The 23,732-nt window shown below is 41.3% G+C and overlaps 1 protein-coding gene across 1 annotated transcript in view; it reads left to right on the top strand.

Moving 5' to 3' along the window:
• ARHGEF12 (Rho guanine nucleotide exchange factor 12) overlaps positions 1-23,732 on the top strand; it is an 83,563-nt gene that overhangs the window by 41,672 nt on the left and 18,159 nt on the right. Inside the window, exons 5-29 of the mRNA XM_020792661.3 lie at positions 126-224; positions 1,542-1,591; positions 2,405-2,462; positions 3,342-3,520; positions 4,045-4,122; positions 5,018-5,137; positions 5,614-5,748; positions 8,844-8,915; positions 11,438-11,530; positions 11,988-12,098; positions 12,449-12,547; positions 13,195-13,237; positions 13,614-13,719; positions 14,564-14,701; positions 15,531-15,563; positions 16,376-16,490; positions 17,406-17,508; positions 17,825-18,034; positions 18,315-18,447; positions 18,740-18,775; positions 19,378-19,532; positions 20,227-20,373; positions 21,456-21,541; positions 22,541-22,666; positions 23,548-23,662. Of these exons, the coding sequence (XP_020648320.3) occupies positions 126-224; positions 1,542-1,591; positions 2,405-2,462; positions 3,342-3,520; positions 4,045-4,122; positions 5,018-5,137; positions 5,614-5,748; positions 8,844-8,915; positions 11,438-11,530; positions 11,988-12,098; positions 12,449-12,547; positions 13,195-13,237; positions 13,614-13,719; positions 14,564-14,701; positions 15,531-15,563; positions 16,376-16,490; positions 17,406-17,508; positions 17,825-18,034; positions 18,315-18,447; positions 18,740-18,775; positions 19,378-19,532; positions 20,227-20,373; positions 21,456-21,541; positions 22,541-22,666; positions 23,548-23,662 (2,640 nt within the window). The remainder of the gene's footprint in view (positions 1-125; positions 225-1,541; positions 1,592-2,404; positions 2,463-3,341; positions 3,521-4,044; positions 4,123-5,017; positions 5,138-5,613; positions 5,749-8,843; positions 8,916-11,437; positions 11,531-11,987; positions 12,099-12,448; positions 12,548-13,194; positions 13,238-13,613; positions 13,720-14,563; positions 14,702-15,530; positions 15,564-16,375; positions 16,491-17,405; positions 17,509-17,824; positions 18,035-18,314; positions 18,448-18,739; positions 18,776-19,377; positions 19,533-20,226; positions 20,374-21,455; positions 21,542-22,540; positions 22,667-23,547; positions 23,663-23,732) is intronic.

Here is a 23,732-nt window from a genome sequence, read left to right as displayed (position 1 = left end):
CCCCTCTCTCTTGAGCCTTACCGTTTGTTTCCCTTTATGCACAGGTTCTATTCTGTAGATTGTCAAGTTTCTGATCTCCTGCCTACATTTATATTGCTTTGTCTCTCTTTCTTGTCACTGTACAGGTCTTGTTCAGCGTTGTGTGATCATCCAGCGGGATGAAAATGGATTTGGGTTGACCGTCAGTGGAGACAATCCAGTCTTTGTGCAGTCTGTCAAAGAAGGTAAGTAAACTTGTTCTATTGTCTCTTCATGTGACGACTTCAACAGACATATTGTGCATACTGCATGTATAGTTATAATAGATGAGACATAAGTATGTTTTATACATGTTTTTGCTATAAAAACGTCATGGAGCACACTTAGCAGCATGTTTTGCATATATAAGTGGCAAAATGAACACAAACACTTTATGGCATAAATAGGTTGGTAGACATGTCACACACTAATTTGTATTCACTAAAGTTCTGGCATGCAAAGTCTTTGACATGCACGCATGCACGCACACATGCATGTACACACATGCGCACGCACGCACACACACACACACACACACACACACACACACACACACTGTTATATTTCTTTCTGCTTGAGGTATAATTCCTGGGTATAAAATATCACTGTATTGGATAGGAAGTACATATAATAGGGCAAGCTTTTTAAAAAAAAAATGCTTTATACATTTGATGTAGAATTTTGTATAAAAATTTATTTGCGAAGTAGCCTCAGGTAGCTTATCAAAGAAAGAAAAATCCAGCTGAAGCATAAAACCTGGCTAGATCACATAGCTTATTTCTTTCAGTTCATTCCAGATACTGAATTGAACGGGGGGGGGGGGGAAACGCACTAGTCATCTATGCTTTGGAAGAAGTTAAAAGATATTTCCGTAACACGTTATCATCCATTTGCAGTATCAGCTTAGCCAGAGTTTTAGAATCTTGAAATAGTGGATTGCAGAGGACTCATTTTTGTACGCCAGAAGGAAAGCAGAAAAATCACAGTTTAGATATATCGTGCCTTTATTTGGCAACAGTTGAATTGGGACCTTTTTCTCCTCTCCTCTCACACTAGGGTCTTCTGGAGGCTGTAAACTGGCTCTAATGAGTTCCTAAGCCCACCAGAGCAGGCTTTTGAGGTGAAGGGAGAGCTGCAATATAGAAGGGAGATTTCTCATGGAAATTCAGCCTATGTACACCATTGGAGCCTGGCCTTAGTGCCTGTGTTCACTTACCATGCTTCCATTAAAAAAAAAAAAAAAACTAAGCAGAGTGTAATTTAGGAGAAACCAGCAGGGTGCTCTTTGTGGTCCATGCTGGTTCTGAAGTTGCCAATTTGTGGTGTAACTAGGCAGAGACAATTGGGGAAATTGTGGCCTTTGAAGGAACTAGTGCATTTAGAGCCACAGTCCTACAGCACACACGCTCTTGATGGAATGTGGCCATCATTGCCCAAAAGAGAAGAGACTTTACTTGAGCAGCAGAGGAGAAAACTGCTAGAAATAATGCATTTAATTCTAAGTAGCTGATTCTTCCCTTTAGATGGAGCAGCCATGCGGGCCGGGGTTCAAACTGGTGACCGAATAATTAAGGTAGGAATGCTTAATGTCCTCAGAAGAATAAATTGCTACTGGAAAGAGACAGAAATGCTTCAGTGGTGTTCATCTCTGTATCAGTGTTTTGACAAAACCTGCCTCCCAGAAACATTTGAGTTACTATATATTTTCTTATATTTAGAACTGGCAGTAAGCAAGAGGTGTCTGTTGCCAGATGCTTGTGTTTTTCATGGAAAGCTCTCTGGTTTCATAACCCTCCTTTGTAATCTTTAAGTGCTCTCTCTCTCTCTCTCTCTCTCTCTCTCTCTCTCTCTCTGTTTGCTTGCTTGCTTGTGTTTGTGTGCACATATATAAGTGTGTCTGCCTAGAAAGGCAAGGACAGAACCTCTGCCCAGCTGTGAAACATCTGCAAGTATCTAAGATATTGGCTGTGAAAAAGCACATAGAGAATAAAGTGAAAACCTTTCAGTGTTGCTACACTATGTATCCAATCACTGTGATGATAGTCTTTTAGAGCAGAGGTCTCCAACCTTTCTGGGGCCGTAAACCAGTTGGGTGGAGCGAGCTCCCGCGCAGGGGGTGTGGGCTCCCCACATGAGCATGGCATGACCACCATGTGTGCGTGTTGGGGTTCGGCGCGGAGATCCGTATCCGCGGTCTAGCTCCGGCAAGCCGTGTTTTAGAGGGTTGGCTAAATCTTGCAGGACACTCTGGCCTAAAATGACAAAGAAAGCATATTAAATGCTATAGAAGTGGTTATATCAGTTTACCTTCATATTGTAGGAAGCCTTGCATGTCTTTTTTCTAAAACCAGAACAAAAATTGACACAGCTGTTCTCTTCCTTGTAGGTGAATGGGACCCTGGTCACACACTCAAACCATTTAGAGGTGGTGAAGCTGATAAAGTGTGAGTCAACCAAGCACATTAGTTTTATTCTTTACAACCTCCTTGAAATGTGTATGAGAGAGATTTTCCTGTTGTGGCCAGGAGGTGTTTAGTAATTGGGATATAGCCATGATATTGATGTTACCTCTTGGAAGACCTTGGGATGTGGGTCTAGAATACTGTATGAAGTGGATTGTGATACTATTTGGAAAACTACTCATGATCTCAGCGATAATTGAGCCTTTTTTTTCCCACATGGGTAGTCTCTGGTGGTTGTTCTGTTAACCAAAGAAAGGAGAAGACATTAATCTCCCAGTTTTCTCTTGTTTTCGTTTTTCTGACCACATCTTGGCTCGATTTTGTATACATACCTTAATACAGTATGCTGTAGGTGGAATGATGTACTCTAATTTGTTCTTTAAATGAGAACAGACCATGACATCCCTCTTCTTGCACTGCTCTTAGAATATTATGGGCTCAATGTCATGTTGGTTAGCGGGATGATTGCTTAACACAGTTGGAATCTTGCTACTTAGACATCATCTGGACTGCCAGATGACAAATGTGTCTATAAGAGGAAGTTCAGGCACTTAAGCCTACCTTCAGAATATTAGTTTTCGCTTATTTTTCATGTCACAAAAAGGATGTTACTGCCTGCTCATGTTCCATGACAGATACATAGGACACAATATCCGCACACCTGACAAACATCACATTTCAGTAATCCTTAATAGGTTTTGTAAAAAAATTTGTTTTATTTGGCTTCCATGTGACCCTGCAGGTTCATTTTTTGTGCAGAAGTAGTTTTTTTTTTAACCGATTGAGCATGGGAGGGGTGAATTTTTTTCTCATCTAGGCACATGACTGAATAATCAATTGGCTTTTGTGCTTTTACTTCAGCGGGTTCCTATGTAGCACTCACTGTGCAAGGGCGCCCACCTGGGTCGCCCCAGATTCCTCTGGCCGATTCTGAGGTGGATCCAGCAGCCTTTGGGCATATGTCTCCGATCATGACATCTCCTCACTCACCTGGAGCATCTGGAAACACAGAGAGGATTACCAGCCCTGTGCTGATGGGGGTAAGAAGATCCGAAAGGCTGGGAGTGAGCATAAGCTAGTCTATAGGATAGGGAATGGCAGGTTTTCCTGCCCCAGCCGCTTTATTGTTTATAACTCTTGTCATATATTACATTTCAACTCTGTCTCTCTGTTTGTCTGTGTGTCCCATTTCGCTACCCATTTAAAACCCTGTCAAATTGCTACAGAATTCAGGCAGTGTATTCAAAGTATGTGTGTGAAGGGGCAGGGCTGGGATGCTGCTGAAGCATATTGCAGCTGACCTATTCAGTTGCTGGTTTGCATAGTATTTGTTAAATTTGATTTTCTGCAGAAATTAGAAGTGGAGCACAGATATTGACAGAAGGAAGGGTTCACTTTCAATGAATACAGTTACGCTAGTGAATATGTCTTTGTAATTACAAGATTGCTGGGTGTAGACAACTCAAAAGCTATTTGAACACAATTTGACTAGTTTGGAAGATACCTGTAAAAAGAAGAACCACATGTTCCTCATAAGTAAAAATTGGCTATATCTTGTTAACAGGAGGAAAATAACATTGTCCACAGTCAGAAAGTGGAGATTTTGAGGAAGATGCTTCAGAAAGAGCAGGAACGGCTGCAGGTACAAAATGAAACTTTTCTGGAACCAACGTTTTGTAAACATGCTACTACTTCCGAGAGTTGACCACTGATACATTTATTTCAGTATTTATAAACCACCTTTCAGGGTTGCCTGCCACAACGTGAGGCTTAATATGCTATAAATTCACAATGTAAAACAAAGGTAGAGCAATCCAGAGCTTTAGCAGGATGTACCAGAGTGGCAGGCCCACCATTGTGTATTTCAGCTTCTCTTGACCTCTACCAGCCAGGGCAGAAATTGCTGAGGAGAGAACCCTAAACACTATATGGGAGCGGCTTTGCTCTCTGCTGGGGACTGTGTGTAATGCAAGGCGTTTCAGAGTATGTATAACACCTGGGCCACAAGAAAATGCTTAACTATTGCATAAACACGGCCCATTTTAATAACAATTGTTGCTAAAATGGGACGGAAGGGAGTAGCGACCTATAATAACAGGTACAAGACTCTGTTTAATTGCTGGCACAATTGCCTAAATCCAGTTGGTTGTCCCACTTAGAGTAGACCAGTTGACTCAGTGGGGTTAACTTATGTATAAATTCCCTGTTCAGCAATTGATTTGGTGAATGCATTCTAGCTGGGACTAGCAGTTGAATATAGGCCATTTCATGCATACACAGTCATTTGTAAAAAAAAAAAAAAATAATCTCTGGTATGCTTTTCTGTAAACGAAACACTTTTACAAGAATGAACACAGTCCTTGCCCTGGGCCTTCTAGTGGCTTTATGACCTTTTTATTTCCTAAATATATGTCTTATATTCTCTCCATTGCTTTGGCTCCAAGTGTGATGCTGGTTTTTGTGTGTAAAGATTGCTCTGCAAATGTTGTCAAGGGCTGTCATGACTGCTGGTTTTCCCACTCTTTCTATCCTTTCAGTCCTTGCAAGAAGATTACAGCCGTGCTCCTGCTTCCCGGCTGCTCAAGGAGATCCAGGAAGCCAAGAAGCACATCCCTCAGCTGCAGGAGCAGTTGTCCAAAGCAACCGGTTCCATTCAGGTAATGCAAATGTTTGCAGACCTGGTCAGGCTATGGTTGGGAATGTTGTGTGGGAACAAGCTGTTCCCAGCTGTGTCTGTGCCAGTTTGTGCAAGCCTACACAGCTGTCCAAGTGCAGTAAATTAAGGGATGCACAAGTAACAGCTTGGTTTAATTTCTAATGGTGCTCAGAGGAACATGATTGATAGAAGGAACCAGGTTGGAGAGAAATTAAAGCCCTGTACTGAGGATTTACACATCCTCTTTTTATTTGAGGGGACATGAAGAGCTGCACACAGATGTCTTGGCCTTGAAACTTTTTTTCATGTTTTATGTATCCCTTAAAATAAAAGCCTGAGGTGATTTTTTGCAACTAGTTGTAGAAACAGGAATATATGAAATGACTGTAAAAAGCAACTCATTTCTTTTTCAGTTTGTTAAAAAACACCATAGTATGTGGTGCTTGCTGCTTCTTACCTAGCTTTATTTGCTTTCAGGATGGTGTTTTTTCTTCCAAATCTGTGACAGAGTCTTTGCAAATCAGTGAGGTAGAAGTTGAGAAGGGAGATGGACTCGCCAGAGGAGATAGCAGCTTTGGGGATAGCTCTCAGGCAAATAGTGACACAGCAGAGGTAAGCGTTTTGCTTGAGATTTGCACCGACCCGTCTCCTGTCACTCGAGAGGAGACAGTAAGAGGGATAGGATCACCAGTTTTCCCCTTTATTCTCATCTACTTTGAAGCAGTTTGGAGGGTTTGTGTGTGTGTGTGTGTGTGTGTTTTCTACTGTCACTTGACAGCTGCTTACATGCTATGGTCATTATCCATGTTATCCTGTTGCTGCCCAAGTCCAATGGACTTGTGTTCAATTTAAAACCTTATGAGATTGGTGAGAGAAGGAACTGATCAAGAACCCTCAGTGAATGCTGAACAGAAATTTGTCCCTAGTCCAGCTACTCTTCTCCATCAATAACGGTGGGGTTAGGGGCATCGGGTCCCCGTGTAGTTCAAAATCCATGTATAACTCTTATGCACACAAAAAGTAATTACAGAGCATAAACAGTTGATTCTCTCTCTCTCACACACACACACACACACACACACACACACACACACACACACACACACACACACACACACACACACACACACACACACACACACACACACACACACACACACACACACACACACACACACACACACACACACACACACACACACACACACACACACACACACACACACACACACACACACACACACACACACACACACACACACCTCCCCTGACCTTCTTCAGCCTTCTGGCATTCCCCAGCACCCTCCTGGGCCTCCGCATAGAGCAGCCATGACAAGAGAGGGGGCTGGCCGGGCCACCACCATCAGAGTAGGGGCCACCACACTGCCAACGACATGACCTTAGGTAAGCTCGAGACCCACCTTTCTGAGGCCCTGGAAGTGAATAGCAGCATGGTATTTATTGAATATTGATTGATTGAATTTTTCTTTTTAAAAAAAGTCTAAAACCCAAACTATGCTGTTTAGATCCATGAAATTCAAGGGAAAAGTATAGTGCTTACAGATTTCTCTTATTCTCCACGAGTTCTTCAGTTAGATCCCACTAAGTTTTCTTTATATCCACACCTTCCACTGTTGTGATCACCTTTCAAATGCATCACTTGATTGCCTGCATAGTTTTATGTCTTCTCTAGCAGGCTGCAAGAGCTCAGTAAATAACAGAGCCAGAGGCAGGGAATTTGGTTCACGGCTGTACCTTCTGGGAGAAGAGCCAGGCTGTGTAGCCTTGGGCAAGCTGCACAGTCGCAGTGCATCCCCTTAGAGGAAGGGAATAGTAATCCACTTTTGAATACGCTATATGTAGGAAACCCTGAAAATTCCTGTTCAGCCATAAGTTCAGAAGCCACTTGATGTCATTTGATTAATTACTAGTAGTAGGTTGGGAAACAAATGTCGTCTTTTTTCAAATCGGGAATTTTCCTAGGACAGATACAGTGGCTGGGCAAGGAAGAGCAACACAGCCTCTTCTAGAAAACAGATAAAATTAACTGTCTATTTGTAGTTTGAATGAATCGAAACTAGTAGGGGCAATTTGCCATGAAAGTGGGGGAGTAGAGAAGCTTGATCTCTCCTGCCACAAGGATCTCTGCCTTTTTTCTGATAGTCACAGTTTTGTTTATTAACCTGTTGAGAGAGCTACTGAGAGGGCTTTTCAGATCAAGAGTGTAGCATTCAGGGAATTTGTACCCCTAAAGGAGGGGCCAGCAGCCTCAACAGAGCAGAGATCCATTTTTTTTTCTGTTTTGCAGGCATCTTATGGATTACAATCCCTAATATGCATATTGGATGTTTAGATTATTTTAAGAAAATGCTAATGCAGATGTTATATACTCTTAATGTTTGTTATTATGGGGTGTTGCTAACAGAAAAAAAAATGATTTCCACTAAACAAGTGGGTTTTTAGATTGAAAAATCTCCTTGTGCCCTCTAGCGGTTACTTTTTAAAAATAACAGTGGAGAGGTATGGGACCCCAGGAACATGGAGGGTGCTCAGAACATAGCAAAGTAGCATCCTATCACCGCTAGTGCACATAAGGGAGTTGCTACATATTTATTTAAATAGATAAATGAATATGAGACTGCTGGGGACCGAGGCTTGGGATGCCAGATTTTGCCTACCCCTGCCCTAAAGTGTTGTAAATCCATTCAAATGTAACTTGTTTCTAATTGAAGCATGAACATTGTGACCCAAAATTATACTTCCTGGGCTGGTGGCTTTTGTATCATTTCCTGTATAATTTTCACAATTGCATTTATCGATTGCACCATTATGAAATCCGATTGTTTTTAAAACAGTTATTCACTTGTGTATGAAAGTGGCTACATAAGTGTCAATTAGTATCAGCCTGTGCTTTCAGTTTGAGGTCCCCCACAGACCTTCTTAGAAGCAAGCATTCAGAAGCTGTTTACTGAAACGGGCAATTCATTACAGTAATTATTTCTGAAAGCTAAATAATTTCTAAATTTTTTGTCTTTGTCCTTTTCAAAACAGTGATGCTTATCAGTGGATTTTGTTTAGCCTTCACATCTGGATGCTTTTTAAAAATGGCTTTGGAGACGATTTGGAATTTACCAGGAATTGAGATTCTTTTTATTTTAGTCTGATATGACTTAGCGCCTACTTATTTGTCTTTCTGGTACCTGTTTAACAGGGAGCAATTCAGCTGAGTTCAGTGGGCCTAAAACAGCATGGAATGTCATCAATATGATTTTTGTGAAAACAAAATGAGAAACAGAAAGGTCAACTAGAAATCATGGAGATGTTCCTTTTTTAATGAAGACTAGGTTAATCTTTTTTCCCCTTTTGTCTTCTTGAATGACAAGAGATAAAAATACACTAACAGAGAAGTATGATATGTATGTTAAGCATTTTCGTTTAGCTGTTTTAAGTAAGTTTTGTGTAATATGTAGGATTGTAAACATCAAAATAGATAATTGGTTAGTTTCGCATGGGTGCTGGTACCCAGGATTCTAAATGTTGGGGAAAAACTTCTTGTATAATCCAAAAATTTCTGGTTTTGAAATTCAGATGACAGTCTTTTAATGTTGGTTCCTGCTTTTTAACATAGTAAGCACTGAGCAGAACATGTCTTAATTTTTCCTATCCTTTTTTTTTCCTTTTCTTTTCCCCCCCTTTTTTTTTGGTAGAGTCCCCGAAGTGGCTTAAGGGAACGGATCTATCTGGATGAGAGCCCAGAGAAGAGTGAGAGTCAAGATACGGTGAGTGTACTATAGACACCCTGCTTGCAGCTCTACAGTAGCCTTATTGTCATGAGGATGGATTTCTGAGCTTCTGGAATTTTTCCCTTAAAACTCAATTTTGAAACAATAGTTAAGGCAGTTTAATGTTTTACTGGATTATATTTGATTTAGATCCTATTTTTCCTTATGAAGCTGTATAATACTTGAGACCATGTACTGTATATTGGTAAATAAACCATGGGAGTGCAGGGCAGCGCACAGTGCCTCTTACTTTTCTACATCTCTTTTAAATATATAGCATTCATCCCTCCATGCTGGGTAAAAGTCTTTATTGTACAATTTTGAGCATCAGGTCATTTGCATGACAAATATTAAAGTGGTTGTATAGCTAATGGCAATCTTCGTCATCTCCTGTCTGTGGGACTGAAACATATAGTAGACATTTCCAATGTGGAGGCCACTTGTTTTCTTTTCAATATATTTGTTGCAAATTCTTATTAGAATTTTTATTTCTTCAGATTTTGGTCTGTGTAGCTTGAAATAGCTCTGTTGGATAACAGTCTATTCCTGGTGATTTATTTCTTTGTCATCTCTTGGTAACAATTTTAGGTGTTTCATCACTCATCCACTGAGGCTGTTCTTTTCTTTTGGCTACAAGAATAGTCATTTTGCATTCTTAAGTAATAATATCTCTGGTTTAATCCACAGTTCTTCTGGCTCATCCTAATTGAATGCAGAAATTCAAATCTTTACACGTTCTCTACATGCTCTGTAAATTCTTAAGTAATGTTATTTAAACTGGCACTGGTATAATTATAGTAATGTCATTTTGGCACTATGATTATTCTGGTGTTCTTCAACTTTATCCTAACTTCCTATATTAATTATGCATAATCTGTGCCTGCTGGCCAAAATTATACGTTGTCTGCTTCTAATGTTAGTTTTTCAGAAAGAATAGAGATCCTCTGTCTTCTGCCTGCTTCTGTTATATTACTTCTTAAATTATTATATTGGCCATCCAGTGATATCGGTATATACAGTAATTCATTAGGTTGCCTTCAACATGCATTTGCAGTAAACACATTATTGGTGTAACAGAACTCTGAGCCACTGTTCATTCATTGGATCTTGAATTCATTGAAATTCTGCTGACTCTTGGCATGTGATCATTTTCATCCTAGGGACATGCACAGAAAAGCATTCAATTTCTACTTCAGCATCTATAGCTGGATCATAGTTTTGAGCGATGATTGGTTTGCTCCTTCCCAGTAGCTGTTCAGGTGTCTTCTGACCAGGGAGGGAGGGAGTCTCACTTTTGAGCCATATCTGTGGTATCATTTGTGGATTGCTTAAGAGTGGTTTACCAAGAGTTAGCTTGAGTGACTCTACCATAGTCTTCCTCTGTGCCACCTTCTCCTACTGCTGCTACCTAGTAGCTGCCCTTCAAGAATTTCTTTTTCCCAACACCAGACTGACCCCATCTTTGCCATCCTTTGGCCAGCAGGCAAAACTCTTTCGCCTCAGGCAGGCTTTCCTTCAGTGACTGGCTATCGGAGGGGTGGGAGACTGTATAGATTGTTGTGCTCTTTTGCTTTTAAATGTGTACAGTGGTGCCTCGCATAGCGAGCGCTTCACTATGCGATGAAACCGCACAACGAGGGGTCCCGGGCCATCGCTGGAGCGTTCGCTCAGCGATGGCCCCTATGGGCTTTTTTTGCTATGCGATGATCGCGCGGACGCGATCAAAGCATAGCGAACATCTGATCGGCGGTTCCAAAATGGCCGCCGCTAAAACAAAATGGCGACCGCTGTTTTGCCTCGCTAACGAGGCATCCAAAATGGCCACTGCAATGGAGGAAACTCGCAGAACGGTGAGTTTTAAGCCCATAGGAACGTATTAAATCAGTTTTAATACGTTCCTATGGGCTTTTTCATTTCACTTAACGATGGATTTGCTGAGCGAGGGTTAATCCGGAATGGATTAACCTCGCTAAGCGAGGCACCACTGTATTTAGTATTGGTTTTAATTACGTTTCAATATAATACTTGTTTTATTCTTTTTTAATATTTGTATACTTACTGTTATTAGCTTTTAAGTATCTCTTTTTAATGACGTAAGCCATCTTGGGTCCTTTCAAGGCAAAAAGTGGGGTAAAAATATTTTAAATAAAAATTGGAACTATAAATTTTCTTTAGCTGACGTAATTGTTAATTCCTGGAAAGGGTGGGAGCATCTTAGTTCGGTGTCTCAGCTTTGACCATTTCACCTTGGGTGACTCAGCTTGGGAGTCTAGACTGGGAACAGAGTCCAGTATTCTGATGACTTTGCTGTTCGCGTCCCTGATACACTCGAACCCTCTCACATGATAAGGTGTGTGTCCAATGGGTAGAAAGCATGCATAAGATTAGATAAGCCAAGGAACATAATGAACAAACATACATATCAGTCCTTTCTAAAATTATTGTTGTCATGTTTTATCTGCTTTCAGAAAAATAATAATTGTTTTAATTCTTGTTTTTAATTCACTCCACAATCCCAGGACTCTCAGTCTAGTATTGGAAGCCCTTCCTCTCGTCTTGCACCTCCGATCATAGGAGCAGAAGATGATGATTTTGATGGTGAACAGGAGCAGGTAAAATTGTAAATATACACTACTGACTATAGGCCTGCTCTTGTATGGCTATGACCTTTTGGTGTAAGAAATCCCCTAGGGGAAAAAAATCTTGTTTAGGTTTGTTTCATAATTCATTGATATGGTTGACTTTTAACTGTCAGTAAGTGCCTTTTTATCCACCAAAAATGTCCGGACTGGCAGCCATTTCCTTCATATATAACTTTGTAATCAGGCAGATATTCTCGGCCTCGTTCAGTTTTCTACTTTATTTAACTTATTGCACTAATACAGTCATATTCCAGCCCAGTTCTTCAAAGGGATTTTCACCATCTAGGGGGCTGTAATGGGACGTGCATGGAAACAGTGTAATTGCACAGGCTGGATTGAAACAAATAAAAAGCAAAGCATGGATTGGTCTTTTCCAAAATAGAGGATGGAGGTGTTGACTCTGATTTTTTTCCCCCTGTCTGCACAGATCAATGGGCAGTGCAGCTGTTTCCAGAATATAGAGCTGCTGAAATGTCGGCCAGCCCACTTGGCTGTCTTTCTGCATCATGTTGTGTCCCAGTTTGACCCAGCTTCATTGGTAAGGTGTCAGTTTGCAAACAGTTCTGTGTTCTGAGTCTAGGGGATTCTGAAACTGTTATAGCACGGGTCCATGTGGGGACGGTTTGGCAGTAGCCTTTTGATCTGCAATGAAGAAAAGCACGAGTTTGTTTTTAAATTTATTGTATTTGTTCAGAACTTCAGTGACAGACATAAATTAGCAAATCGGAAAGCAATGTAGATAGATGAGCACCTCACCTCATCCTGTGGTCTTCCTCTTAACTGTATTTCTACAAAGAAACATTTCTTGAAAATTTTGAAGAATGATTCGTAGGTAGAATTAACTCCCTTTGTTCCTTTTTCTTACATTTTTTCTTTCTTTCTGTGTAGCTTTGCTATCTTTTTGCGGATCTGTACAAACAAACAAACTCCAAAGAGACACGGCGTGTCTTCACTGAATTTAATCAGTTCTTTTTGGATAGAGCTGCAGTAAGTTCTGAAGTGCACATGTGATTTATCTTCCTGTATACATACGTTTAATTGCAACTTATTTTGCTCTAGTTGGTTTGATGTTTCAGAGGAAATGTCTTCACCACTAAAGTACAGCACAATAAAGGTTCTGTAACCCAGTGATTGCATTTTGAGCATGGCCCTAATTCTTAAATTTTTTAGTTTAGTTTTTAGGTGTGGTTGTAGACATAGTGGACCTGATCCAACCAAGTGAAAACAGCAAAAGGTTATATGTGTGGTGGATGAGCATGTATGTACGTGCATACCTCTGCCATATCCATGCCTAAATCTTGACATAATATGTAGTCTGAACGTAAAACTAACAAGATACAGGAAGTGATGAATTTGGGGTTAAGGGAAACAATCCAGAAATTGAGCCAGATGTGTCCAGATTGCTCTGTAGCGCTACTTCAGGGGTCCAAGAGAGGCTTTGGTCTGCAGAGAGAGGAGAGGCCATAAGCTGTCTCATAGGGACACCATTTGCCTTGCCTACCAAGTTCTGTAGAATGCAGAATCCAACATGTCTTCATAGCTTTCTAGAGAAATGGAGGCGGGGAGAGGGTCTACATTGAAGTTAAAGCCAGAAAACACTGTTGTTTCTCTGCTTATGTCCTTTATTTCCACAGAATCTGAAGGTTGCTGTTCCAGATGAAATTTCTGTAGATCTAGGTAAGTTTACGTCTTACGTAGACAAACATGTGTTGTTGTTTTTATTCCACACTATTGTATTGGTGGTGGTGGAGGGTCTTGGCATTCTTGTCCCTTAAAGGGGTTTTATATCCAGACAAGACTCTTCCATATCACAATTTATTTTAGGAGGCAGGCATCACATATATTGCCATTTGTTGTTGTTAAGTCGTGTCTGAGTCTTCGTGACCCCATGGACCAGAGCACGCCAGGCCCTCCTGTCTTCCACTGCGTCTTTCTGATATTGGCATTAGAGGACTGCTAAATCCTTCATTCCTTAGGAAGGGAACTTCTTGGCTGCAAAAACTGAATACTTTATTTTAAATAAAACAAAACAATTTTATTCTTTTATTTGCAGAAAAAAGAAGATTAGACTTAATTCCTGAAGAATTGCACCGCCATTACATTCAAACTATGCAAGATAAAGTATTTTCTGAAGTCCAGAGGCACCTTGAAGATTTTAGGTATGACTTGCTCTCTGGTTGAGCATTTCAGCTGGCTTCAAAGTATGACTTTATGGCCTTCTATGACAGTTCCAATATAAAACTGCTCCAATATATGCCATAGCAGAGAAACATTCCACCATCAGTTAGATAGTGCAGATTTCCCCTTTAATAGTGATAGAAGCAGCAATAGGAAGTGATGTGACCTCACACTTTTCTATTCAGCTGTTTTCAGCTACCCTGTTAAGCAGCTGTCCACACAGAGACAGTCATTTTGGTAAGAGAAAGCCTTGTCTGTAGTTACTACTAAAACTATCCAAGGTAAATTTCTTCAATTTTTTTTCTTTCTCATATTCAAAATTCAGATTTTGTACACATTTTTACACCAAAAAGTTGTTGTGGTTGCCCCTTTAGCCTTAAGAATCCAGTTATTCACTTTTGGGTTGTTAAAAATCATATAATTACTGTGGCTTTTGGACAGTCCCTTCACCAACTCAGGGACAATGGCAGATTTTGGCATAGATGTCAATAATAGTAACCAGCTTTCCTTTTCCTCTGACGTTTTGCTACTTCTTCCCATCAAAGATGGTTTATAGTGTAGTGGTTTCTGTTTGCTGAATCTGCCAAGACTGAGAAGGGTACGTGATGTTGACAGTATGTGCGAAGTTGCACATTTCAATTCCATGCCGCTTTACCTTCAGCAGCATGAAGAGGAGTATATTGGAAACTGCTTGGCCAAAGCGTTGTGAGCTTTGAGGGTACCATGGCTGGACAGGCTGTCCTGTTGGTACAGATTGGTACCCCTTTGGTGTTGGATCCGTGCTGCTTCAGTTCGTCTCTGTCTTCTTTCCTCTTTCATATTTAGACAGAAACGCAGCATGGGGCTGACCCTGGCAGAAGGAGAGCTGACCCGGCTGGATGCAGAACGTGTTCGTGATCGGGCCACCCTGGAGAAGGAGAGAGCGTGTGCAGAGCAGATCATTACCAAAATTGAAGAAGTGCTGTAAGTGCACAGTCTTTCTTGGGCTCTCATAAGCAGAGAAAGTAACTTGATGGTGAAGCAAATCACCAGTGCATTCTACTGGGATGGGGTTCCGTTGGCGAATGCCTCTCTGGGCTGCATGTTGTCCATTGCTCAGTTGAGTTATAGCCATTGTCAGGCCTCCTTGAATTGAAAGAGAGTCTGTGGTCTGGTAGTATTTATCCTCTTTTGACTTCAGATTGCTACAGGCAACAGCCATGAGAGGTTTGTGTTCAGGGAGGAAGGGCAGGAGAGGAAATAGAGTGGATTGTGATGAGAAATGGACCTGTGAGACACCAGCAGTGGCAGGAGCTAAGGATAGTGCTTTTAAGCTCAAATGCATACTTTTGTCAAGTGCTCACTATTTTGACATCATGACTTGCTTGTGAATTTATTTCTCATACCTTCCTTAATAATGTTAGGGGTGGAATTGAGGGGCTAGATGCCTGGGTGTATCCATGGCAGGACCGAGGGAGTGCTTGCTCCCTGCAATCATAACTTAATTTATTATTTTAATGTACCAAGACAGACGCAACGGGTTGTAGTGGTACACACTGTGTGTGCGCGCAAGTTATGCTGCTATACCACTCTGCGCACAAACACATAAATGGGTGCCCTGTAGACTTGGTACTTCTTACCAGTGTTTCAATCTTTTTTAAAAAAAAAAAACATTCCTGAAAACTTTAAAAAATGTCAGATTATAATGAATTGAATGGGTGGTCCCCTGTTTTTCTAAATCAACCAGGGAGAATAGGAGAATATATTGACACAAAGTATTCTGATTCACTTGTTCTGCTGTTTTCCTTTGCAGGATGACCTCTCAACCCATAGAAGAGGAGAAGAGGTAAATATGTGGGCTGTTTGTAGCACCTGTTGTCTCACAATCCTGCTAAATCCACCAGTAGTGTGTTTCTGTTTGTGGATGGGTGTCTTGCGAGAGTGCCCTCTGCTGGTTTTTCAAAACAAAACAAAATCACCATCTTGATATGCCCAACTCTTTCTCTATACAGTAGTAGTCCAGTGATACCTACTCAAGACTTACAGTGCACCTCTCTGTGGAATATAAGATGGAAGGCTTTCCTCATCTTGTTGCGTTACATTCTTTTATTTAATGAGAAGATACAGTTTGAATTTGAGAGTTTCTGCATGAAAATCCTGGGCTTTATTATTGGTGCCTCCAGCTTGGAATAATATTTTGTGTGTATGGTTTTTTTAAAGTTACTGCTGTTCAGTAAAGATGCCTTTGAAATAGGCTTGATTTGTCTCGCATTGGAATCCCTTTCTACATGACTGCATAACCTTTCTTTCAGTTCTCTATTGAATGAACTGATAGTGATGCTAACTGATTTGTGTAGAGAGGGCAGTCGAAATTCTGGAAATGAAGAGAGGTATAATCTTTGTTGAGATAGGTCCTGTCAATCTTCTGTGGCTAATAGAAATGAAAAGTGCTGCCCCAATGCCAAAGCAGTGCTATAATAATAATAATAATAATAATAATAATAATAATAATAATAATAATAATAATAATAATAATAATAATAATAATAATAATAATAATAATAATAATAATAATAATAATAATAATAATAATAATAAAGCAGCTGTTTTAACTGCCATTTAAATATCCCTCATCTTTCTCTTTGTCCTCATGTGTAGTTCAGCAATACAGTATGTCATTCTTACCTATATGAAACATCTCGGTGTGAGAGTCAAAGAGCCCCGGAGTCTGGATCAGAAGCGGGGACGGATCGGATTCCTGCCAAAGATCAAGGTAAACGGTGGCACGTGTTTAGTTAGAGTTCCTGTCCAGATGGTTCAGAAAGGTTAAATTATGCGAGCTAACACAAGGCAAAAGCTGACCTCCACCCGACCGGTGCCATCGCCCACTGTCTGTAAAAGCTGCTGATGTTTCCCCATAGGCTGCACAAAGGCCTCATTGCGGGTTGTGCAGCGCCTTTTCTCAGTAGAGAACCACTTCCATGAGGCTGACCGGAGTGACTGCGGTGACACCTCCCGTGCTCCGTGACTCCCTCTGGCTGTGTGGGAGACAGACTCTTGGACCCCTGAGTGCCCTGCTCCCTCTGTACAGAGGATCCATGTTGTACCGGAACTGAATGGTTGGGCTGGGGCTTGGGTGGCCCAGGTTCAGACGCCCATGGTTCCATGCGACTCACCTTGGGCAAATCCCTGTCTCTCAGCCTAACCTGCCTCTTAGGATGGTCATAGGCAGGAGATGTGCCATCTATGCTGCCTGGAGGAAAAGTCAGGTATAAAGGTAAATAGTAAATAAGCAATAACTGTTGCATGGATTGGGAGCACTGAGAACAAAATAACATTTCCCTTACCTTAGGAAACATGCAGCCACTCTTAGGATCTGCACTGCCCTCTTTGTGCTTCCCCAATTTTGCCTCCAAGTTGTGGAAAGAGGCAGATCTGAGAGCCTGGTTCATAGCATCTATCTCGTGCTCTGCTCCATCTTCCTTCATTTCAGTGGGTTGTGCCGTGTGACTGATAAACGCTTTTTACATGTTCCGCCTTGGGCAGCAAAAGTTGTGGCTAGGCATTGCTTCTGCTTGTCCTGGTGTCCTCTTTCCTTCACACCTAAAAGGGAAGTATTCCTAATATTGGTGGAAATATGTTGCAAGTCTGTTTGCCATAACTCTCCTTGACTGCTTTTCTTCTATAGCAAAGTATAAAGAAAGAGAAAGAAGGAGATGAAAAAAAGAGGAGAGTCTTTCCTAATATCCTGGGACCCCCAAGGAGGCCAAGCCGCCATGACAGCTATGCAAGTACGTCAGTTAAAGAAATAGATATTTCTCTTCTAGCAACAGAACCGTATTCTTCCAAATCTGAGTGTTGAACAGAGGTGGGCAAATGCAGTGGATTTTGCACTGCAACTCCCAGAATTCCAAAAAAACATAAATCTGCACACACCTTGTTGAATACTTGTGCTTCATTATTTTGGAAATATTCCTTAAAATGAATTCTTACTACCTGTACTGCCATCTTTAATTTGAAATGTGTGGCACATTCCTTTTTATCAGGGGCCCATGATGTGAGTGAGAAGGATTTTCCCTGTAGCTGATTGCTCCCTTGTCTCTCCAGTAGGCAGAGCCATGGAAATACAAAAGCAGCGCCATCTGAAGCACTTATCCACGTCTTCCTCTATCAGTCCGGAGCCAGCAGACTCTGGCAAGATGCGCCAGAGTGGGTCCAGCGATGGCGCCGATGCAACCCTACCCCCTGCAAATCTTATGTCTCCACTGGCAGTTGGAACATCTCCATCCCAGGATGGGAGCAAGGACAGCGAAATGGGTAAAAATATAGTTTATCGTTAAAAATGCCTCCACCAGCCTGAATGTGCTTGCTGTGAGCTTCTCATATACAAAGCAAAATGTCAGACCGTCAGTGTTTCCTAATGTGTGGATTGCAATCTCTTTGGAATTGCTGAACCCTGGAGACCCAGATGCCTCCTGAAATGCTGCAGAAAAATGACATGGGGAGGTTTGGGAAGATCTGGGATTTTAGAAAAGAAGTGTGAGTTTTCAGAATTTGAGAAATTGTTGTAACACACTTACCTTTTTATATGTTTAAGGTCCAAAGCAAGTTGGAGAAACCCCTCCCTCTGGTGACTCTGTGGATGGAACACCTCGTACAGCAAACACCATTTTTGATTTCCCATCTCCTCCACTGGACCATTTGCAAGAAGAGGAAGGAGAGTCTGAAAGGCAAGGCTGAGCCTTATGGTTAGACTTGGGCATCACCAGCTTTGTTGCGGTGGGGGGGGGGCTAGAGTTCAGCAGAGTCTGTGTCTTTTTTATAAGCCTAGAAAGTTTGTGGTCTTCTAAACTTTTTGGTTGTACTCTGATCCTTCTCTATTTAGCTGTTTTGGTGTATTGACAGGAAACCCACATCTTTAGTCACAGCTTAAGATCTGTTCTAGAATATGGGATCAGAAATGTGATTGTGTGCCTTACCCCATCATTCTGTGCTGAAATAAGAATATTATTTCCCTTCCAGGTTGCCAGAGTCAGGAACACCAAAAGCTTTCCGCAAGTGAGTATACAAAGGCGTCTCCAGTATGCTTCTCTGGGTGTGCATGAATTGAACTGTGTGTGGTGAAAAAACTCATGTGTTTACACTTAAATGTCTCTGTGCCCTGTGGATAAGGACAGCTATGAATTCAAATGCTTTAGTGTAAGGTTTTATTTTGATACCCAAGTATGATACAGGGTGGGTGCAACTTGAATTGATGATATCATTAACATTAACTGTTTTTAAATGCTTAATTTCTTTTGTTCTGTGATGCTGTAAAGATAAGCTTCTACCCATTTTTGTTATTATACAGAGTTACTGTATATATACCATATATTACGATATATGTAGTAACTCTGATATATATTGCATTTCTCTTCATCCAGAAGGTAAAACAAAGAGTACTGGAAGATTGCAGCCATAATTGATGAGCTGCTGGCAGTGGCCTTTCTTTATAGAGGTCATTCATCAAATTCCATTTCTACCAAAAAAAGTCAACTTCATTGAGTCTATAAGGCATTTTATGAGGCTACTATCTTGGTTTTTAAAAAAATTCTTATGTATATTTACCAACTCTGTTTCTCCACTAAAGAAAGGTTTCACTAAAGCGTCTCTCCTTCCAGGATGGATACCATAGGTGCTGGGGATATTCAGAGCGAAGATGAGCTATTCGATTTTGACCTGGAGACAGACCCACCCAACTGGCAGCAGCTGGTGAGCCGTGAGGTGCTGCTTGGTCTGAAACCCTCTGAGATTAAACGTCAGGAAGTAATTAATGGTAGGTTAGTTGGGGGCATCCTTTGTTCTGGTTGCTATGTGTTGGTTAGAAACCTGTCAACCCTTCTGGACTGGCTTTGTCTTTATTTAGATTGCTCTGAGCAGGGATTGTGAATTCTCACAAGTGTCAGGATCAGAAATGTTTGTGCACAGATGTTGAAGGAGAGATAGAATATGAGTTCTCGGGTCAGGATGAAACAGTGGTAGATTTTTGGTAGAAGGACCCAGAAGGCAGCCTGAAGTCTTTCCCAACTGGGAAAAATAAAAGGCAGCATAGGTTCCCCAGAAAGATACAATTTTAAATTAACCCTGGTTTTAAAATAGCCCCAGTGGTTTTTTGAACACAACTTAATTTCAAGGCGTTGTCTGTTTTTTCAAGAGAGAGCTAGCACACTCCAGGAAGATCAAATGTAATCATTCACATGCCTCCTTTCTTTTTTATTCAGTAGCAGTGTAAAAATCCCACCCATCCACCCCAGGATTCCTGAGGTGCATGTGCATCATAAAATGGGGATTTTTCACAGGCTTAATTTGCAGCTCTCACAAGGTGACCATCTTCCCCTGCAGTTATTTAAGCTCTCTCACTGACAAGCTTCTAGCATGCTGTGACATCCAGATATTTAATTGTTTGATTTCTTTCCATCCTTTTTCTGGCTTTTTGGTAGAACTATCCAATTTCTCTTCTGTGTTTCTAGAGTTATTTTACACTGAGCGTGCTCATGTTCGGACACTGAAGGTTCTGGATCAGGTCTTCTATCAGCGGGTATCTCGTGAGGGGATTTTGCCTCCCTCTGACCTGAAGAGAATATTTTCAAATCTGGAAGACATCCTTCAGCTTCATGGTGAGTGAGGGCACCTTGAGGCCACTTTCATTTCTACTGGAACCACAGTGATAAACGCCCGACGTTGTTCTGTGGCCAGACAGAATGGAGGAGAACTCTGCAGACAACAGACAGCCACACATCATTCTTGAAACAAAGAGGGTTACGGAAACACCTCTTGGGTACATATTTCCTGCAGGATTCCATTCTGAGACTTCCAGTCTACCCGGTTGCTCTTACCACATCTCTGGTTTCCTCCAGCTTGTCTATGCATAGGCACTGGATTTGCAACTTCGATAGGAAACTACCCTCCAATTGCTAATAGTGGAAATAATATAGAGGATTCAAAAGTAATCTGAATTTAATCTCTGAAAGCCAGTCTTTCCTACTATGTTCAATGCTGGTTCCCCATTTAAGATGGTCTTCTCTTTGAAATAAAGTGGGATACAGAGCCTTAATGGTTTTTGGATAATATCCTCCAAGGGGCAGTAGAAACATTTCTGTTTTTCCTTCTTGGCTCTGTAGCGAAACAAAATACTAGGACTACTGTCAGAATAAACTTTATCAGAAACAGCTTTTGTAAAATCCCAGTTACTTATAAATTCCCTCATTTTATTTTGAAATGGATTCTTGAGAATGTGCAGAATTTATGGTTAATTTGTGGTTTCTCTTTTTCCTTTCTGAGTAGACTGGGAGTTGGGGCTTTCCTTCCTTGCTTGCATCATCAGTGCCTCTCTCTCTCCCTCCCTTCGCGGAGGGCTAACATAATGTCCAAAAGAAGTAGCACAGGAAGGTGACTGGCAGAAGGAAAGGTATCTGTAGAATTTACAGAGCCTTTTGCAAGCTTCAGCCTAATCTAAAGATAATCTGAGTGGAATCTCTGATAAATAAGCAGATGGATCTCCAGCCCATGCAAAGACTTACTGTTCACATAAGAGAGGGGTGGCTTTAGGCACAAAGTGAAGGTGAACTCGGGGGTGTGTGGCTGACACGCGGACAAATATGGATGCTCTTGCACAACAGAGTTCTTGTGCACATGTGGGCCTGTAGTTCCAGAGCACCAGTAATTTCTTCCCTCCTTCTTGTCTCATTTTCTTGCTTAGCTGGACTGAATGAGCAGATGAAAGCAGTGAGGAAGAGGAATGAGACATCTGTGATTGATCAGATTGGAGAGGACTTGTTGACTTGGGTAAACAGAATTTTGCTTCTGTTTTTTTCTTCTTCTGAAAAGTGAAATGTTTCAAGAAACAGAAGATGGGTAATGAAATAGCTAACTGTGCCATGGGTCATCCTTGGCAGTATGTCTTGTCTGGAAGCCTATTATCTGAAATGCTTCATTTTTTAAAAAAATTACCTTGGACGGGGGAGTCAGAACTGTGGAAGATGAAGGGAGCTCAGCATGGTGTACGTGTTCCACTTCTCTCACAGAGCAGCTCTCTAGCTGAGTGGTTTAAAAAAAAAACTTCAATTAACAATAAATGAACGAGTCATTTAGCTTAAAGGTGACCTGCCAAAATAGCGGAGGGGAGAAGGACTTGTTTATCTCTCTGAAAGTTGTCAGTGAAGTTGAGAGAAAGTAAAACTTAGATGGACAAAGGAATGAACCAATTGGAATGTTGTAAAGGTTTAACGTCTGTGCTTAATTTCATGCATTAATTCCCTCTTACTTCAAGAAAACGAATCCTTTGGATATTTCTAATAGGAAATGGTTCTGGGTGTACATGTATTAGTAATGACATTCCATGTGCTAAAGTTGCTCTAAGTTACTCTAAACAAGAGTCACGCCCATTCCTACTAGGAATAAATACATTTCAAATCATTGAATGTCTGTGTTGATAATTCTTTACAAGGGTCAGGAATGTAGTACACAAAGCCTTGTTTGAATAATTATGCTGTAAACCCTCTCAGAAAATGCTTTAGCTCTGTGGGGCAGTCTATAAGTCAAAACAGCAACATGAACAACAACATGAATCCCTGTTTCTAAATCTTGCTGAAGGGAGAGAGGGATGGAAAGGTGAGAAGTTGCAATAAGGGCCAGAGGAGAGAGTGTTTTCGATGGATCCTTCTTTGACTTCAACTGTTCTTTTGTTGTCAGAATGATTTTATAAACCACTGCTTGTGTCAGTGCTTGACTTCACTTGTTCTGTATTCCTTTTTCACATTTGCTTCCCATGGATTCTTGTCTCAGTTCAGTGGAGCAGGGGAGGACAAATTGAAGCAAGCCACTGCCACCTTTTGTAGCAACCAGCCCTTTGCCCTGGAGGTGATCAAATCCCGGCAGAAGAAGGACTCTCGCTTCCAGACGTTTGTCCAGGTAATTCTTTCTGGGTCTTTGATCAGGCTTACAGTTGTTAGAGAGTCAGAGGAGGTCGTAGGCGAAGATAAGGTAATAGACAGTGATTAATATGTTCATTTGGCTGGAGAGTATCTTTGTCTGCCATCTTTAAAGGAAGAATCTTAATCCCAAAATTGTGAGGAATGCCCCAAGCTGTGATGCTTGACCAAAGAGGAGCTTGCCTGTACAGTAATGCAAACTGGCTGATAGGTTTTCTTTCAAGTTAGCCCTGCTTTGAGCTCAGTAAGATGCAGAATGGGTTATTCATCCCACATGGATTTATGGCAACTACATGGCTGGCAGAAGGCGCCTTTATAGGCTGGAAGGACCCTTGAGTTTCAGCCTGCCAGCACCAAGGTACTCATGCCTCAAACTAGGGCTCTTTAAAAACTTCTTTTAACAATTGGCCTAAACCAGAGTGAGCACAACACTTCTTGCTGGCGGAGGAGGGACCACCTGGAACTAGGTGTAAACCCTACTCTACCAAGGAAGGTTTTTTTAAAAAATTTGGACCTTTGGCAATGGTTTGGATTCTGAAATGAAGCACACTTTCTGCACGGCGCAAAAGACCAGGAGGATGCCTCCTCTTAGATCAGTGACTGACTGATTGCTGATGATATCCCGTCTGTACGAAGGAAGGAGGCCAACACCAGTTTTTGTGATGAGTCTCCTCTGATTAGTTGCCCAGTATGACAAAGCTGTGTTGCCTGCCTGATAAATCTTGGCGTTCCTTGACTTGTATTTAATTGCTAAAAATGTGAACCAGCAGGACATTTCTGTGATGAATGGGTGGTGCACATTCAGGTAATTATGGTCTTAATAAAAATGACAAACGCCGTTATTATGCTGTTTAAATTTAGGATGCTGAGAGCAATCCGCTCTGTCGCCGACTGCAACTGAAAGACATAATTCCTACCGAGATGCAAAGGCTGACCAAATATCCCCTTCTGCTGGATAATATTGCCAAGTACTCAGGTATCGCATAGCGCTTTCCACTGAGGCTTTGGCAGTAGAAAAGGAACAACTGGGGCTTCCAAAGGACCCC

Source organism: Pogona vitticeps, chromosome 8 (assembly GCF_051106095.1).
Source record: "Pogona vitticeps strain Pit_001003342236 chromosome 8, PviZW2.1, whole genome shotgun sequence".
Classification (NCBI taxonomy): Eukaryota; Metazoa; Chordata; class Lepidosauria; order Squamata; family Agamidae; genus Pogona; species Pogona vitticeps.
The sequence above is the reverse complement of the archived record's forward strand: the minus strand, read 5'-3'. Positions and strand labels throughout refer to the sequence as shown.